Genomic DNA, 15,037 nt, shown 5'->3' on the forward strand with positions numbered 1-15,037 from the left:
TTAATATGTCACCATTCATTCATTGTGTTGGAGTCAAAATCCTGAAACTCCCTCCCTAACAGCATGTGAGTCCATCTACAGCACAAAGACTGCAGCAATTTGAGAAGGGAGCTCACTTTCCCGGGATCAATAGGAGTGTGCAATGAATCTCGGTCAAGTCTGCACTGCCCACATCTCATGAATGAACTTTATAAATCAGTCATGATCTTATTAAATAGCAGGAAATGCTATATGGCCTACTGCTGCTTCTATTTCCTTTTCTTCTCTTCTTTCTTAGTACCTTCATCCTCCTTTGCAGAATTCTAAACTGCTCCCAATCCTTAGTCTTACTACACATTTTGGCAACTTTTCAGACCTCCTCTTCTGATCTAATACAGTCTCTAATTTCATTTGTTAGCTACAGTTTGCTCATTTTCCTGTTGGGCTTTTATGTCTTAAAGGAATTGGTGATCAAACACATCAATGCCTTTTATTTATTACATTCCCATAGCTTTGTGCACTATTGTTAATCAGAAAACTATCAATGTCTCCCTTAAACATATTCAAAGACTGAGCATCCTGAACTGCTCTGGTAGAGAATTCCAAAGGGTCATAACCATCAGAGTTAAATAATTTCTCCTCGTCTTGGACCGAGTAGACCTTATTTTTAAATTGTACACACTAGTTTTAGACTCCCCAACCAGTACTGTATCTGAACCTGACTAGCCCTTTAAATATTTTATACATTTCAATGAGATCACCTGTAATTCTTTGACATTATATAAAATGCAATCTCAGTTGCCCGATTTCTATTTCTACCATCTCAAGAACAAATCTAGCGAATCTTCATTGCAATCCCTCTAAAGCAAGAGATTATCTTTCTTGAGATAAGGAGCCTAAACATCCACACAATCCAGGTGCAGTCTAACCTAACTCCCATATAACTGAAGCGATATTTTGTTACTCCTGAACTCAAATCTTCTTGGCTGACAACAACACCTAGTGCTTCTACACTTTCCAACCTTTTACCATTTAAGAAACTTGAAAGGGTTCAGAAAAGATTTACTAGGATGTTGCCAAGGTTGGAGGATTTGAGCTATAGGGAGGGCCTGAACAGGCTGGGGCTGTTTTCCCTGGAGCATCGGAGGCTGAGGGGTGACCTTATAGAGGTTTACAAAGTTATGATGGACATGGATAGGATAAATAGACAAAGTATTTTCTTTGGGTTGGGGAGTCCAGAACTAGAGAGCATAGGTTTAGGGTGAGAGGGGAAAGATATAAAAGAGACCTAAGGGGCAACTTTTCCACACAGAGGGTGATACATATATGGAATGAGCTGCCAGAGGAAGTGATGGAGGCTGGTACAATTGCAACACTTAAAAGGCATTTGGATGGGTATATGAATAGGAAGGGTTTGGAGGGATGTGGGACAGGTGCTGGCAGGTGGGACTAGATTGGATTGGGATATCTGGTCAGCATGGACACATTGGAGCGAAGGGTCTGTTTCCATGGTGTACATCTCTATGGCTCTATTACTCTAAATACGCTGCACACCTGTTTCACATTTTACATTCCATCTGCCATATTCCTTCCCACTCACTCAGCCTGTTGAAATCCTCCTGAAGTCACTTCAACTTTCCTCACACTTAGCTTTGCATCATTTGTGAATTAGGAATTATATTTGGTCCCCTTATTGTGAAGAGCTGGAACAACATTAGTCACAGCCTGCTAATGTGAGAAAGACATTATTTGCTGAATGACATCCTCCTGTGCTTTGATCATCTGACTCTGGGGCACTTTTAGAAAAGGGAAACAGAATTTTTTTGTGAGTGGATGCCCATGTTCAAAGGCACACCACAGGCTTTGTACTGGTCCTCTTGCAATATGTTGTGTACATTATTGATCTAGACATGAATGTAGTTGGTATGATCGTAGGTTAGTCCAGTTAATATCGTTTACATGGACTTCAGTAAGGCTTTTGACAAGGTCTTGCATGGCAGACTGGTTAATAAGATAAGAACCTATGGGATCCAGGGCAATCTGACAAACTGGCTCTAAGATTAGCTTAGTGGTTGGAAACAGATGGTGATGCTCAAAGGGTGGTTTGGGACTGGAAGCAAATGTCTAGGGTTCAGTGTTGGATCTCTTACTATTAGTAATGTACATTGATGATCTAGACATGAATGATGTAGGCATGATTAGAAAGTTTGCAGATGATGTGAAAATTGGTGGGTTCGATTCCAGCCTCGGGCGACTGTGTGTGGAGTTTGCACATTCCCCCCGTGTCTGTGTGGGTTTCCTCCAGGTGCTCCTGTTTCCTCCCACAGTCCAAAGATGTGCAGGTTAGGTAAATTGGCATTAGTCAGAGAGAAGTGGGTCTTGGTAGGTTGCTCTTCAGAGGGTCGGTGTGGACTTGTTGGGCTGAAGGGCCTGTTTCTACACTGTCGGGAATCTAATCTAATCTAATCTAACTGGGCTGGTCAGTTAGGCTAAACTTACTAGATTAGATTACTTACAGTGTGGAAACAGGCCCTTCGGCCCAACAAGTCCACACCGCCCCGCCGAAGCGCAACCCAACCATACCCCTACAACCATACCTAACACTACGGGCAATTTAGCATGGCCAATTCACCTGACCCTGCACATCTTTGGACTGTGGGAGGAAACCGGAGCACCCGGAGGAAACCCACGCAGACACGGGGAGAACGTGCAAACTCCACACAGTCAGTCGCCTGAGTCGGGAATTGAACCCAGGTCTCTGGTGTTGTGAGGCAGCAGTGCTAACCACTGTGCCACCGTGCCGTGATGAATGGAATTTAGTCCTGAAAAGTATGAGGATTCACATTTCTGGAAGGCAAATAAAGGAGTACACATTAAATGGAAAGACCGTGGAAAGTGCAGAGGATGAGAGGGACCTTGGAGTTCATGTCCATAGATCCTTGAAGACAGGACAGGTAGACAAGATGAATAAGAAGGCAAATTCGATATTTGCCTTCATTAGTTGTCATTGAACACAAGAGCAAGCAGATTTTGAGGAAGCTGTATATTATTGCGTTGAGCCACAGCTGTGCAGTTCTGATTGCCACACTATAGAAAGGTGATTGCACTAGACTTGATTTAGAAGAGATTCACCAGGATGTTACCTGCGCTGGAGTGATTCAACTAAGAGACTAGATATGCTGGAGTTGTTTTCCTTACAGCAGAGAAGGTGGGGGATTTGGTTGAGTTATGAATGGCAGAGACAGGACAAATAGGGTATATAGATAAGGGAAACCCTTTTTCCTTAGTAGATGGGTCAATGATCAGGCGCACAGTTTTAAATTAAGAAACAAGAGGAGTTTTAGACGGGATTTGAGGATAATTTTTAAACCCAAGGGATGTCGGTATCTAAAAATCGCTGCTTTAAAAGGTACTAGACGGGAACTCCCAAAACATTTAAGCAGTATTTAGGTGAGCACTTCGGTCCACTGGGTGGTTTCCGAGGTGTTGGTTGTTTGATGACAGATACAGATGTGATAGGCTGATTTACAATCCAAACTCACGCGTGGTGTCACGGGAACTCTCGCGAGATGAGCTTTGTGATTTGGGTTCCCGTGAGCCTCTGGCTCTCTCTTTCCCTGTTGGCGTGTGGAGGTGAGTGGGGATCAGAGAGAGCTGCGAGAAAGGTGGTAGGCAATCCGCTGCTAATCTCAGGCATCCGAATCGTACGTACCATATGTTCACTAACAATGGTTACACAGGCTGATATACAACAGTATCGGCTTGGTATTACCATTTGAATCCGTATTGAATGTAAAAGATGGAGCTGGTTTAAAAACTGAGAACCCAAGCGCGCAACAAAATGGCTGCCTGGACGTTCCGGGACTGAGTCGCGGTGAAAAATCTTCGTCTTCGGAGTTTTGATGTTTTGATTTGAGTTTATTTCGTGTTAGTGCTGCCAAAATTACATTTGTTGGACTAACCTGCAGCTGCGGAATGTCGTTGGAAGCAGGGCTGGAGGTGCCGGTTTCCGCTTTAAACCCACACGGCATCGACCACAAGAGGCTGCAGCCTCTTATTCCAGAATATTGGCGCAATGTTTGCGTTGGAAGAACTATAACACGGCCGCGACAACCTGGTTTATAGTTATAAGTTAAATAGATTCATCCCATTTGAGTGTACTTGGATTTCTGTCTACCTCGTGTGAGGGTGGGTTTTAGTGCATGAATCTTTTTTACTTGCTGCATTGAAACTGACTTGTATAATGTGGTTGCAATGATGACTTTCTTAGGACACCTTTGAACTAATCATGAAAAGTCTTTTGTTTTCTGAGCTTCCACATGTCGGCCTGTACTGAATTGACAATTGCATTTTCTGGTAGAAATTCCGTGGGCAATATTCCTTTTAAAATGCAGTTTACACAACTAAACTAAGTTAATTTGAAATTGCTTTATTTTTCTTCCTAGTTCTCTGAAAATGGTTCGTTATTCGTTAGACCCAGAAAACCCCACCAAATGTAAGTAGTTTACTTCTTTTTTAATGTTCATTCCATTTGTAATGTTAAGTGATTTACTTCCCTTTTGTATTTTCCACAGCATGTAAGGCAAGGGGTTCGAACTTGCGAGTACACTTCAAGGTCAGTCTTATTCTGAAATTCTCCCTCATTAGATTTAAGGGAAAATTATCAGTGTGCAAATGAGAGAACATTTGTAGCTTATTTTGTAGATGAGTTTAAAAGCAGAATGTTCTTTTTTTGGTTTGGATTCATCTTGTTTGGTTAATTGAAAGTTCTCATCCTCGTGGCCAATCCATCCCTGTCTCTATGATATCTTCAAGTTGCTTGAGAATCATTGATTTTAATGCTCTGTTGTTGGTAGTTGGATAATTAACTCCAATGGCTCTCCAAACCACCCACCCCCAAACCTCTTTCTTTGGAAGGCAATTCTAAAAATGTGATCAGAGTTTTGGCTTTCTGTCCTATTATCGCCCTAGGTTTGATATTAACTGAAAGTTTTGTGGGGTCCTTTGGCTCTGGCAAGCTCTAGTTCAGAATAAAAGTGTTCATAAATTGTTTTGAAAAATGTGTTGCTGGAAAAGCGCAGCAGGTCTGGCAGCATCCAAGGAGCAGGAGAATTGCCGTTTTGGGCATACATCCCTTCAGGAATGAGGAGGTTGTGCCCAGCAGGCGAAGATAAAAGGTAGGGAGGAGGGACTTGGGGGAGGGGTGTTGGGAATGCGATGGGTGGAAGGAGGTTAAGGTGAGGGTGATAGGCCAGAGAGGGGTTGGGGGCGGAGAGGTCGGGAAGAAGACTGCAGGTCAAGGCGGTGCTGAGTCTGAGGGTTGGGACTGAGATAAGGTGGGGGGAGGGGAAATGAAGCTGGAGAAATTGGCATTCATCGGCTGCAATTCTCCAGCTTCCTCATTCTTCTTCTCCCTCCTCCCCCCCCCCCCCTTCCCCTCCCCCTCCCCTCCTCCCCTCCCCCCCTCCCCTCCCTCCCCCTCCCCTCCCTCCCCCTCCCCTCCCTCCCCCCCCCTCCCCTCCCTCCCTCCCCTCCCTCCCTCCCCCCCCCTCCCCCCTCCCCCCCCCCTCCCCCCTCCCCCCTCCCCCCCCCCCTCCCCTCTCCCCCCCCCCCCCCTCCCCTCCCCCCCCCCCTCCCCTCCCCCCCCCCCCTCATTCCTCCCTCATTCCTCTCCCCCCCCCGTCTCAGTCCCAACCCTCAGATTTAGCACTGCCTTCTTGACCTGCAATCATCTTCCTGGCCTATCACCATCACCCTAACCTCCTCCCACCTATCGCATTCCCAATGCTCCTCCCTACCTTTTTATCTTAGCCTGTTTGGCACACCCTCCTCATTCCTGAAGAAGGGCTTATGCCCGAAACCTCGATTCTCCTGCTCCTTGGATGTTGCCTGACCTGCTGTGCTTTTCCAGCAACACATTTTTCAGCTCTGATCTCCAGCATCTGCAGTCCTCCCTTTGTCCTCATGTATTGTTTTGCTAGCCTAGAATTCGTGTTGAATAGAATTGAATTTTACTCATCTAATAGTATATGGGCTAATATTAATTCTAATACATACGATAAGAGGTTACACCTGAAATGTTGACTTCTCTGCCTCCTGATGCTACCTGGCTTGCTGTGTTCTTCCAGCCTCCGGTTTGTCTACCATGGTTAAAGGTTTGGCAGTGTTCTTTTCCCCTCTCTGCCTTGTAGGCAAGGTCAAATGAGAGAAGGGGTGGGAACAGAAGCTGGTGATTCAAGCTGCTCTGCTATTCCAGATCATGATTGTTATATCAGTTTGCTATTCCTATATCCTTGATGTCATTAACTAAAAATCTATCAATGTTTCTGGTTTGGAGAATTCCAAAGATTCACCATAATCTTAGTCCTAAGTATTTTGCCTTTTTATTCCAGGAATATGGCTTCTGGTTGTAAATCCTACAATGTCTACTTTGAGCCTATTTTCTGTCCTTGTTGACAAATTCTAAGTTCTTTGAAATCAACTTATCTGTCTAAACTCTGGAGAGTACAGGTACAGTTTCCTTAATCTGGTCTAACAAGACAGCCCTACCTCCCCAGGAATTCGTCTGATGAATCTGCTGTCCACTCTGGCAGATGCATCTCATAGTTGTCCTGTTATATAAGGCGATGGGACCAATGGCATCCTAGAATTAGAACTTCACAATGCTCTATACCACTGTGGCAAGTTGTTTGCTCCTTTCTGAACAAATTCTGGACTTGTCAGCAACGCTCATGAAAATGAAGCTGTGTCAACTCTAATTTACTGGTTTTGATGTATTTATTTATTCCTGCTTGATCTGGTTTCCTGTACGTTCTGGAATTGACCTTAATGTCCTGGCAGCTGAGGAGAGCAGTCAACACAGGAGTAGAAATATGGATTATGCATTGTTCTTCCATCTGTTGGGAAGGGAATATTTACTATGTTAAAATCTCCAAAAAGCAGTTGCAGCGATTACCATCTTGACATTTCTGTAATGTCCATGAAGTAATATTGTCTATAGAGTGGTCAAATTCAGAAATCTTGACACATTGAGAATTGGTTAATCTGTAGCCAAAGATATTCTGTTCCTAGAATACTCGTGAGACTGCCCAGACCATCAAAGGCATGCATATCCGCAAGGCAACAAAGTTCCTGAAAGATGTTGTGATCCAGAGGCAGTGTGTCCCTTTCCGACGCTACAATGGTGGAGTTGGCAGATGTGCTCAAGTGAGTTAAAAGTTTGAGAAAGTGAGTCAATGTTTAGGAGGATGAAATCCATAATAAGCTGCCATCCAATTCATTTAAAGCAAGGTTTTGCTGTCATTTGCTGATTTGAACATAAATTTTCCTAGCTTCTCTTGCACTGATTTTTGTTTGCCCTCTCCTGTGGAAATAGGCCCTTCAGCCCAACAAGTCCACACCAACCCGCTGTACAAGTATCCCAACCATACCCATTACTGTACATTTTACCCTGACTAATGCACCTAACCTACACATCCCTGAGGACTATGGGCAATAAATATAGCATGGTCAATCCACCTAACCTGAATGTTTTTGGATTATGGGAGGAAACCGGGGCACCCCGGCAAACCCACGCAGACATGGGGAGAAGTGGAACCTTCACACAAACAGTCGTCCTAAGGTGGAATCGAACCTGGGTCCTTGGCGCTGAGGCAGCAGTGCTACCAACTGAACCACCGTGCTGTCCCCAGGTGTCCTAAATTATTCTAATCCAATTTGCCAGCACTTGGCCCATATCCCTCTAAACCCTGCCTATTCAAATACCCACCCCAGTAGGGTGTAAATTTTAGCTAGTTTACTTTGGCAGCTTAAAGTGAAAATCAGGAGTATTTAGAGGTACAAATCAATGTACGTATGTTGCGATTCATTGTATTTCTGAAACAAAACAAGTTGTTGGGAGAGATTTATCAGCTGGGTGGTATTTGAATCGGTGGGGTTTGGAGGGATATATGGGCCAAGTGCTGGCAAATGGGGCTACAATAATTTAGGATACCTGGTGGACAGGAATAAGTTGCACTGAAGAATCCTTCTGTGCTGTACATCTCTGGTTCTTAATTTTGGCAGTATCTGTGGGGAGAAATTAGAGTTAACACTTTAAACCTGATGACTTTGTCCAAATGGATTCAGCCATTAACTCTGTTTTCTCAGCTGCCAGACTGCTGAGTTTCTGCCAACAGTTTTTATTTCAAACCTACAGCACCTATAGTTTTTTTTTGTTTTGGTGTTCTGCACTTCTGACTTCTCAGAATGTGGTTGCAATGATGACCATCTTAGGACACCTTTGGAATAATCATGAAAACAATGGCAATGTCCTGAGCTTCCACATTGTGGGTTTAATGGAAATAGCTACTCTTTACAAAAGTCAAATTCAAAGTGGGTTATTGAAACCAGACATGCAAATGGAGTCTGTCTACATTTTCTGTCGAAAGTTATTGCTAATTTCTCGATTGTGACTTGATATCCATTTTCTCGTGAAAGGCAGATGTTTGATTTTTGTCTATTTCAGGTGTATTGTGGAATTGATTGCTATTTGTTTTTTTTTTGAAGGCTAAGGCCTGGCGATGGACGCAAGGTCGTTGGCCTAAAAAGAGTGCAGAGTTCTTGCTGCACATGCTAAAAAATGCGGAGAGCAATGCTGAACTCAAGGTACGTGGTAATGTATCTTTAAATATATAGATTTACACACACAATCATTAGTGGAACTTTCAGAGGAAATGAAATCCTTTGTGTTGAAGGAATTGGGTGGGGGGGGGAGTGAGAGGTCTTGAAGCTGAGTTCTAAATTGACTGGAAGTGTGTAATGTATGTGGTGTGGAAGACTATAGTAAATGGATGAGTATTTTGGAGTTTGGTGACCGCGTGTGCTGCTGCATACCAGTTTGCATTGTGATTTATGCGCAGTTTTTAAGGAAAGTAGCTTTCCATAGGTCCTGCAAAACATCTGCCTTTTTTTTTGCTTTACACTGGGAGGGGTGTTGTGGCTAACAAAATGTCCCTTCATTCCTGGACATGGTTGTTATTTCATGAATAATCCCATAGTGCTGACTTCATTAGCTATGTATATTGCTGTGATGGCAAAATGTACTGGTCTCCTCTTAGCTCAGTTCCTCTGCTATTCTGTTGGACTGATGAAGGTGGCTTGCATTAAAATGCAAACTGTCACATCAAGTGTGTTCTGTACATTAGGAAGTTCTGAATATTTGAGGCTTTTTCAGGAACTGAAGAGCAAAATTTCAGCTAGGTTATTAATTGATTTTGATTCGTAATGTGGAAATTTTTGTTGCATTGAAGTAGTTTTAACATAGTTACAATGATGACCATCTTAAGATACTTTTGAATTATAGATGACAACAGTAATGTACTCCTTGAGTGACCACTTGAGTAGGTCTGTGCCTGTTGTTCTATGGATAGTATAACTGCAGCAGCCATGATACAGTTGTTATGGGAAGGGTGCATGGTGATGTTAAATTATGTAGTCAGGATGAAATGAGCAAATAGTTATATTTCAGGTCAGCAGATTAAAAATTAACAATTATGCCAAAAATATAATCAGTTTGCAAGGTGAGAATTTGGTCTGCATCAATTGTGCATCTATTTCGAGTTCATTAGTGTGAGGAAATTACTGTCTTTTACTGCCACTGAAACATGTCAATATATCACTACGTCCCCTCTTAAATTTGGGGCTATGCATTTCTTAAGTGACTATTGACCTATTTTTGGAAGTTTCTTGCTATGCTGCCTTATTGAAGTGAAATGTTGCTGCATAAATGGAATAGATATATAGTTACTTGGCTCATCGTTAACTCTGCTTCTCTCTACAGATGCTGCCAGACCTGCTGAGTTTCTCCACTTTCTATTTGTGTTTCTCTGTGTGCTATTGTTGATTGAAAAACAAGTGAGTCACTTATTAAGTGATTAGACTAAATGTTTACAGAATTGAAATTTGACCACTGCAGTGAGCTCAGTGGTGTGGGTATGAAGTTACTTATTCACAGTACGTTTTTTAGGGTCTGGATGTGGATTCTCTGGTGATTGAGCACATCCAAGTGAACAAAGCTCCTAAGATGCGCCGTCGGACTTACCGTGCCCATGGTCGTATAAACCCATACATGAGCTCACCATGCCACATTGAGATGATCCTCACTGAGAAGGAGCAGATTGTTCCAAAACCAGAGGAGGAAGTTGTTCAGAAGAAAAAGGTGATCCCTTGTTTTCTCCTTCTGAATTAAGAGAAAATGTCTAATGATTGATTCTTTGGCACTTTACTGACACTTTATATCCTCTCGATTCACATCACCAAGCTATAGAAGTACATTAGTGAAGAAGCTGGAAGTCTGAAATTATAGTAGAAGCCAATCATCTATGTTCCTATCCCCAGAAGCTGGCATCTGCTCTGTCCTTATGCACAATGTCACTAACATTTGTATATCTGAAGAAAACCCGTTGCACTTTCAGTGCTACAGTCACCACCTTCTTGCTCCCTCCCTGGCTGCTCAATCTCTCCCTCTTGCTCAAGGGACGGTAAGCTGAAATGGAGCAGGGCATTGAGCGTTTGGAGCCCAGTGTTGGAAGTTGCCTATATTAATCTCAAGTTCTGGTGAATTGATTTAAAGCATTTGTAACTGAAAATCTTCTAATACTCTTGAATTGCTTGCCAGCAGTTATCTGTCATATCAGGGCAATGCTTTGCCCCAATAGTTAGGGTAGCAGCAGAACAGGCAATGCTGGGATACTCAGTTCAAGCAGGTTTTGGACTGGAACAGTTTAATGTGTGAGGTTGATGACTCAGAATTGATCTAAAACAATTTATTTCTCTTTACTTACACAGATGTTACCTGATCTCAGTGACTACAGTATTTTCTGTTTCTCTTTCTCAGCAAACTTGGTTTTATTTTGTTTTAACTGCTGTTCTTGATTTAGTTATTTGCTACTTATTGGTTCTGAGCTGGAACAGCAGGTAATAAGAAAAACAAATGGAATTTTGGTGTTAATTCTTAAAGGAATAGTGTGCGCAAGTTGCGAAGTGTACTGTACCAAGGCATTAATAAGACTGCATCAGGAGTATTGGGTACAATTTTGGTCTGTTTAATTGAGGGGTGTAGTTGTATTGGAGGCAGTTTAGAGGAGATTCACTAGATTGATTCCAAAGCTGAGGTGTTGGACTTGGGATTGAACAGTTTAGGCTTATGCTATTTTAGAAGGATGAGCAGAGATAAAATTTAAGTAATAAGGTGCTGAAAGGATGTGACAAAGTGGACATCAAGATTGTTTCCTTATGTGGGTTAATCTAGAATGAGAAGACAGTTTTGGGATAAGAATTAGCAGATTTAAAACGGGTCAGAAATTATTTGAGTTATGAATCTGGAATTAGAGTGCAGTGAATGCTGGGACATTGAATAAATTTAAGAGGCGAGAATTTTTAATTAGTAATGGGTTGAAAGGTTATGGAAAGCAGGCAGGAAAGGTGAAACAAGACCAAGATGAGATTGACTGATTGTATCAAATGGTGGAGCAGGCTCAAGGGGCTGAAGTACACACTCCTGCTGTGTTTTTAATTTTCTGAATTCAAATGATTTGCATTAAAAGCATAAGGCTGATATGCTGCTTAATATATTACAATGAACTACAGGTGCTGGAGCTTCAAACAAATTGTTGGAGAAGCTTTTTGATATGGTTGCTGAAATGTGTAGTTGCAGTGATGACCATCTTAGGACACCTTTTAGATGTTAACCATGAAAAATAACTAATCTGAGCAACTGCATTCAGCACCATTTTCTACTCTAAATTTTGCCCTTAGATTTTTTTTTTACTAAAATTGACTGCTGTAGAGTAAATGAAGTTATCAACTTATAATTGGTGTTACTCGAGTCCTTGTGTTGTTATTTTGAGTGATGTCCTTAATTTTTTCTTGGAGTGTAAGTAATTTCTTACTAACTTTTCTCTTTTAGGTTTCCCAGAAGAAGCTGAAGAAGCAGAAGCTTATGGCACGAGATTAGATTCTACTCATATAGCAGCAATTTCTGTACATATAATAAAATTATTGGAAACCACTATTGTAGCTTGTTTGATTCTGTTCTGCTTTCAGGGGAGATGTCCAATGTGTCCTCATGAAGGTGAAAATAGTTGGTGAGGGCATTCTAGCTGGCATTCTGGAGACTTAAACTGTGTCAGTGAGTTTACAAGAAAGACCTTTCTCAATTTAGTTTGCAAGAAGACTTTGGTGCAATTTAGGTGATGGAAAATATCCTGTCTGAAATTCGTACATGACTTGAAATAAAACTCCCATTTTCAGAGGAACCTTTAAATATTGAATAATCTGGCAAGATCGCAATCTCCTGATGCTTGGCTAAACAATGGTATCAGGCACTCAATTAACCAAACTAAGTACTTCTCACCCATGTCCTCCAGATAAGAGGTTCCTTGGTAAAAGTGTTTTAAGAGAATAAGGGTGGGGGGAATAGAGTTCATTGGGTAGGGACAATTGACAAAAGCATTAATCACTCAGGAATATGGGCATTGTTAGCTGAGGGTCAAGTTAGGGTGTTAAGTGACTTGGAGAGAAATTTGTTGATGTCTTGGTGGTCATGCATTTCATGTTGTAGGTACACTTGCTGTAGTGTTGGTGCTGGAGGGAGTGTGAATAGTCATTTAAGTGTGCTACTTTATCTTGGATGTTATCACATGCTTTAAGGTTTTGTCCCAAGAAACAGATGGTGGCTCAGTGGTTAGCACTGCTGCATGACTGTGCCAGGTTTGATTCCAGCCTTGGGTGACGGTGCAAACTCCACACAGACATTCTCCCCATGTCTGTGTGGGTTTCCTCCCACAATCCAAAGCTGTGCAAGTTAGGTGAATTGGCCATGATAAATTGTCCAGTGTTGAGGAATGTGTAGGCCAGGTGTAGTAGTCAGGGTAAATGTAGAGCAATAGAATAGGGGAATGAGTCTGGGTGAGTTATTCTTTGGTGTGGACCTGTTGGGCCAAATGGCCTGTTTCCACACTGCAGGGATTCTAAGTTTCTTGAGTGTTGGACTTGTATTGCTCCAGACAAGTAGGGAGTATCTACAGACAAGTTTAAGGGAGTCAAGAGGTGAGTTGTGATGGGATTCCTTCATTCTAACCTGCACAATATATGGGTAGTCCAGTTTTTGGTCAATAATAACCTCAAATGTTCAAAGTGGGTGATCTGGTAACCTAGTGTCATTACATATCAAGAGATGAAGGTTATATTCTTTTGTTGGGGATGGGCATTGCCAGGCACTTATGTGGCACAAATTTACTTGTTAGCTCAATCCTGAGGGGGAGAAAATTGCCTTTGTACCTGAGGTGCCTGAATGATGTTTATTATGCATTCCTACTTATAACAGTGGAGGGAAGGTGAAGCAGCTAAGTATGGTTGGGCATGGGAGCTTCAGTGCTATGTTAGAAATTATTTTCAATTATTCCTTTTTGTTGGAATATTTCTAACTCGTGAGATTTCCCATAATTTGCATTGACTCCAGTTGTGTTTGAGCTCCTTGAAGCCAATCTTGTCAAATGTGACCTTGGTGTCAAAGCCCTGTCTCATATCTGGAAGTAAGAGCTTTGTCAGTGTTAGAACAAAGGTCAGGAGTTAAATGGCCCTGGTAGAATTGAAACCAAGCTTCAGTGAACAGCAGTACTTGCTGAGTAAGTACTGCTGGAAAGCATTGGCACCTCTCATCATCAAAAGTAGCTCATGTGTTTAGATTGCTTGGTACGAGCTTTTGCAATACCCAATGCCTCACCATTTCTCAGTACAATGTCGAGAAGGCTAGAATGTGTGGAGTCCTCTGAGGGAGACTGAACTGGATCATCAGCTCAGTCTAGGGTCGCCTGATCTGTTTGAAGTCTATCCTGTTTAGCATGGTGTTATGACAATGGGTAAACCCCTCTGCTGACACAAGTTCATCTTGCTCTGTAATCTGTTAAATTTCGAGAGGCAAAGAACTATCCCAGAGGTCATATTTAAAGTGAAAAATTAATGACCTTAATTTTTTTAAAGTCCAACAGAGAACATTGAATAACTATTTATAACCCCTTTCTCTCAAACCATCTTTTACCTCCCACTCTACTGGTCTGACTACCTCTTTAAAAAAAATGCTGAATAAGATTTACAAAAAATAATCCTGTTTCAAAACCAGTCGACTTTGATGATTCTTTGTATATTTTTCTAGGTCTGCTTTGGTATTTGCACAAAATTCTTATGGACAGGTTCCAGGAATATTTGGCTAGCAATCTATACATGTTGGTTTTCTTGGCAGTTCTCCACCTAACTGTTCAAAATGTGCAGTTTTATAACCCCAAAACATTGGTTCTTTTCATTGGTTTGATGTCATCAAAATAACATTCACATTGATTGGATTTTGGTAGCTGGAGCATAATTTCGACTGGGCAAATTTGTTTTTGTTCCATGGAACGCAACTCCAGCTATTTGTTTCAATTAAGTGTTACATTTTTACCTCGTTCAGCACTCAGGAGGCTAGCAAGGACAGCACAATCTCAAAAGTACAATACAATACAATACCTTCATAACACCTCCCCACTTAAGAAAAAAATGAACCATCATATTGAAAATACAACTTCATTTTTCTCTCTGGTCCTAACTACATTACCAGGACCTACATATGATTTTAATCTAATGTCATATTAACTTCTTCTCACATACACACACGTATAAATAAATATATACCAATCTTATCTATACTTCATCAGTTAAATCAGTGATAAGAATGTAATGGCAGATAAGTTGTGACCTGCAACATGTATAATTTGTAAATTAAAAGTCTGTAATATAAGACTCCAGAATAGTTTCATATTCTTGTCTTTAAAGCATTCCAAAAATGTAAAAGGATTGTGATCAGTGTACACAACCATCTTCAACACATTGTTTGTGACGTACACATTAAAATGTTGTAAGAGCGGTACTAAACTCAATAGTTCTTTTTTGATCATGGATATTTCCTCTGGTACATGTTGTATTTCTTCAAAAAGGAACCATCTAGCAGTTCAACCCATGGCAACTTTGAAAGATCTCAAAG

General features: G+C 41.6%; 1 protein-coding gene and 3 non-coding genes across 4 annotated transcripts; all 4 read left to right on the top strand.

Moving 5' to 3' along the window:
- Positions 1–3,590: 3,590 nt before the first annotated feature.
- rpl17 (ribosomal protein L17) lies at positions 3,591–12,028 on the top strand. Its single transcript, XM_072574501.1, has 7 exons — positions 3,591–3,683; positions 4,425–4,474; positions 4,554–4,594; positions 7,051–7,185; positions 8,527–8,625; positions 9,986–10,177; positions 11,927–12,028. The coding sequence occupies exons 2-7, from the start codon at positions 4,435–4,437 to the stop codon at positions 11,972–11,974; spliced, it is 555 nt and encodes a 184-aa protein (XP_072430602.1). The 5' UTR covers positions 3,591–3,683; positions 4,425–4,434; the 3' UTR covers positions 11,975–12,028.
- On the top strand, positions 4,229–4,295 carry LOC140483096 (small nucleolar RNA SNORD58). The gene has a single exon (XR_011961890.1). It is a non-coding gene; the product is annotated as a small nucleolar RNA SNORD58 (small nucleolar RNA).
- LOC140483091 (small nucleolar RNA SNORD58) lies at positions 8,233–8,300 on the top strand. Its single transcript, XR_011961888.1, has one exon. It is a non-coding gene; the product is annotated as a small nucleolar RNA SNORD58 (small nucleolar RNA).
- Positions 11,669–11,735, top strand: LOC140483100 (small nucleolar RNA SNORD58). Its single transcript, XR_011961893.1, has one exon. It is a non-coding gene; the product is annotated as a small nucleolar RNA SNORD58 (small nucleolar RNA).
- Positions 12,029–15,037: the final 3,009 nt, after the last annotated feature.

This window comes from Chiloscyllium punctatum, chromosome 1 (assembly GCF_047496795.1).
Source record: "Chiloscyllium punctatum isolate Juve2018m chromosome 1, sChiPun1.3, whole genome shotgun sequence".
Taxonomy (NCBI): domain Eukaryota; kingdom Metazoa; phylum Chordata; class Chondrichthyes; order Orectolobiformes; family Hemiscylliidae; genus Chiloscyllium; species Chiloscyllium punctatum.